This window comes from Miscanthus floridulus, chromosome 4 (genome assembly GCF_019320115.1).
Source record: "Miscanthus floridulus cultivar M001 chromosome 4, ASM1932011v1, whole genome shotgun sequence".
In the NCBI taxonomy this organism is placed as follows: domain Eukaryota; kingdom Viridiplantae; phylum Streptophyta; class Magnoliopsida; order Poales; family Poaceae; genus Miscanthus; species Miscanthus floridulus.
In genome coordinates this window covers 23,152,963-23,156,367 of record NC_089583.1, presented here as the reverse complement: position 1 = coordinate 23,156,367, position 3,405 = coordinate 23,152,963, and the positions used below count along the sequence as shown (strand labels likewise).

General features: G+C 38.5%; 1 protein-coding gene across 2 annotated transcripts; it reads right to left on the bottom strand.

The window, feature by feature from the left end:
• Positions 1-951: 951 nt before the first annotated feature.
• Positions 952-1,962, bottom strand: LOC136551153 (uncharacterized). Of its 2 annotated transcripts, XM_066542738.1 has the most exons (4): positions 1,735-1,962; positions 1,570-1,642; positions 1,072-1,158; positions 952-993 (listed from the first exon to the last, which is right to left on the bottom strand). In XM_066542738.1, exons 1-3 carry the CDS (start codon positions 1,828-1,830, stop codon positions 1,097-1,099), a joined length of 231 nt encoding a protein of 76 aa, XP_066398835.1. In that variant the 5' UTR covers positions 1,831-1,962; the 3' UTR covers positions 952-993; positions 1,072-1,096. The 2 variants fall into 2 exon arrangements, with proteins under 2 accessions (XP_066398835.1, XP_066398834.1); XM_066542737.1 differs by lacking the exon at positions 952-993 and having other exon boundaries at positions 1,004-1,158; positions 1,735-1,957.
• Positions 1,963-3,405: the final 1,443 nt, after the last annotated feature.

Below are 3,405 nucleotides of genomic sequence, written 5' to 3'. Positions count from 1 at the left end.
CAATCAATAGGTTCCTTCGTCAATTGGGATGCAAACAATTAACAAACCAGAGACAGTTTGGGACTTCATCAACATCAAGTATGCATTTTGGTACAGAGAAGAACACAGATCGAACTTGCTGCTAAGGTGGACTTACATTTCTCACCCATCCAACTCGAGAATTTTCAGATCCTGTAAAGATTTAAAAAACAGAGCCCTGGTGATAAGAAAGCCGTTCCTGATTATTAGTGTTGTAGATAGACAGTCCACGAAAGATAGAACGGGACTACTTTTCCTGGTTTGCATCTTAGAATAGATGAAGTCAAAAATCCAGAAGCAAATCAAGTGTGGAGATCAAAGCAACCATTCATGGTTTAGAAAAGGTAATATGATATGTACAATGTATATGAGGAAATGCACATCTCTGTTAAACTCAAACCGAATTTTTACACAAAAAGTTGTATTCATCCAGAACACAAAAGTCAATGGCATACTTTGCGGGACAAAGGGAGTTAATGACAAAACTCTTTATCTGTTACCTTTCATCAAAAGTTCTGAGTCTTCAGCTATCTACAGCTAACCCTAAGCTAATGATTACAGTTGACTCCATCAATATCAAGATCTACTCGGCTTTAAAGGTCTTCGAGTCGCGTATGCATGTCATGACAGTTGGAACTTCCGACGCTGCAAATCCGAGTAATGCAGCCTGCCCACTTGTGGCCATCTAATATTTAACTTCACACAAAACTGGATAGTTACAGCATTGTACGCAAAGATACCACCACAATTTGGCACAGTACATTAAGGTCAGTACACTCATCCATACTGATTTTACAACCTCACATGTAACCAGAGATGCAATATTATGCAACCAATCTAAACACTGACTTGCTAGCCTAAACATTCTCAAGCTGGGCTGGAAAAAATCTATGCTCAACAACTAATCTAATCCCCCCCCCCCCCCCCCCCCCCAAAAAAAAGTATCTCAAGAGAACACACTGCTTCATGATTATCCTGTCAAGAAAGGTGATTTCTCATATGTGAAACTCTTCATCAGAAAAGATAATTCAATGTAATTTGTTGTCGGCTTACCATCCTGTTCAAAATTGGCTTAAGCTCAGAATGTTGGGCTGCCAGCAGGCGGAACATCAACAACTTTGCCTACAGCTACCGTCTTTCCTGTAACCATAACAAGGTAAGAACGAGACGATAAGTTACTTCACACAAGAAAAAGTGACCTCGACAAACAATTAAATACAGATAGGAAAGGCATCATAATCCTTATCCTTACTATGTTTAAGTACAGTATAGAATCAAGAAGTAAAAGAAATGGAATTTCAGATGACCACAAAAAATACTACCTCCATTCCAAATTATAAAATGTCTTGGTATGTAGCTTTTGCTATGCACTTAGATATATCTAGATACATAGTAAAAGCAAGTGTATTAAAAATGCCAAAACGTCTTAATAATTTTGAAAGGAGGGAGTAACAAACAAAAGGGAAACATAGGATCTCATATGTTACATCATAGATGATCTTCTCTACATGAACATGGAATGAAAATATGCTTCCAAGCATGAAGCTTTACCTTCAGTTCTAAGTGTAAACCTTCCAAGCTGAGGGAAATCAGAGAACTTCTCTATGCATATCAAGTTATTCACCTAAATATGAAAACACATTACAATCAGCAGAGCCTGAAATTAACAGTCAGAACTCATAACAGGAATGCTTTTTAGATGATCTATGAGAATACCTGAATGCGGCAAACAACAATTGCGCCATTCTTCACAAAAAGAGGCTTCCTCTTCGGCTTTTTCTTCTTTGGATCTGCTTCTTTCTTTTTCTTCATGTCAATTTCCTCTATGAGCTCAACAATCTCACACTCTTCGACAACAGAGTGGATATGCAACACAGCTTTGTAGCCAGCAGTGAAAATAGCCTAGCACATTCACAAACCATAAAGGGAAATAGTGTTCTGATCAATCATCATTGGCAGAAAAAAAAAATTATAATATCCTCGACCTAGCAAGGTATGGTGAAAAAACAGTTCAAATTTAACTCAAAAAATGTACCTTAAGGGCTACAGACCCAATCTAATTCAAATTTCATATATTATATTTTGTTTCAAAGTTTAAACATTTTTTAAATTGCTGCAAGATTATAGAAGAGAAACAACAAAATATATTGACCTTAAAAGCCAACTATATATTTTTCGGGTTGCTCCAGTCATTAACCACAATCAGCCAAATGGATTCAGCAGCAACATTAGAATTATAATAGGTCCAGTCACAAGGAAGTAATTTGTGACCAAACAGATGAGAATAGAGCGCATACAAAGACATAAAATAAATAATAAACTACAATTAAAGTACATGGAGCGCGGACTTGCATTAGTAACATATGTAACATAGTGAGAACAAATACCGGTGCATCCAAGATAGTGAATCTTGTGTGTTCTGTCTCAAAGTGGGCTCTACCAACTTCAACAGTCTTTCCCTGAACACATGAAAAGAATATGCAAAAGAATCATAAGCATGATAAAAACAACAAAGAGAACCACTAGGCAAGAGATTTTGTCTGTCGGACTATAATTTTGAAAAGTGCATCAGATTACGCCAATCGAATTAGATAAATCACAGTAAAACAAATGTCCTTCAACAAAGGGCACGCTTCAATACCAAAGGAAAGTAAAGATTTAACACAATAAAAACGAATCAGACTCAAAACCAAATTAAAAAAACGATACCTTAACCCTTTCTTCCTCATTCGTGTCCATGATGTAAGCCATGTACCTGCAAGTATTTAGATTAGAAATTAAAATCCGTAACAGTGTACTGGATGGAAGAGACAAAATTTTGCAACAGACAAATAAGAGCATCCGGATTGTTTATGACCCCCAAGGGCCTTAAGGTGGGGCCACGTCAGATAACGCCCATGTTTTTTTAAGTTTATAAGGCTGGCACCTGCTTGGCCGCTTTAAGGTGGGCCCCGCTCCAAAATCTATATCCATACCTAATATTAAAGAGCGAAATTTTGTCTCCCCCAAATTTTCATGCTTCACTCTGTCCCAAGTCCGTCTGTCCCTCAACTCCCTCAAGTATAAGAGTCATGTCCAGTTTTACTAAGAGTAGTAGTATGTAATGAATTAGAGATAAGAGTCCTAATTGGTTTACTGTCCAATCCGTGACCCTAACACACATCCAATCATGGTACAAATCCGATTCCAAGATGTATTGGAAAGTTGTACGTTCTGTTGCAACGCAAGCATGTCTGCTTCCCACCGCCACCTGTCCCTCCGCTCCCACGACCGTAGGTTGAGCTCCTCACCACCACTAACCCGGATCTACAACTCCCGCACGCTGCTGCAACTTGCGAGTGCCTCTGGCGTGAAGTAGTTTGTTGGTGAAGACGTTGCCGTGGCGGC

What these genes read in the sequence shown, in the direction of transcription:
- LOC136551153 (XM_066542738.1), bottom strand. Translation starts at nt 1,830, where the DNA reads ATGAAGAAAAAGAAAGAAGCAGATCCAAAGAAGAAAAAGCCGAAGAGG. An exon ending in TTGTTGTTTGCCGCATTCAG is followed by an intron (nt 1,643 to 1,734) that starts GTATTCTCATAG and finishes TTTCATATTTAG; the next exon opens with GTGAATAACTTGATATGCAT. An exon ending in GTTTACACTTAGAACTGAAG is followed by an intron (nt 1,159 to 1,569) that starts GTAAAGCTTCAT and finishes TTATGGTTACAG; the next exon opens with GAAAGACGGTAGCTGTAGGC.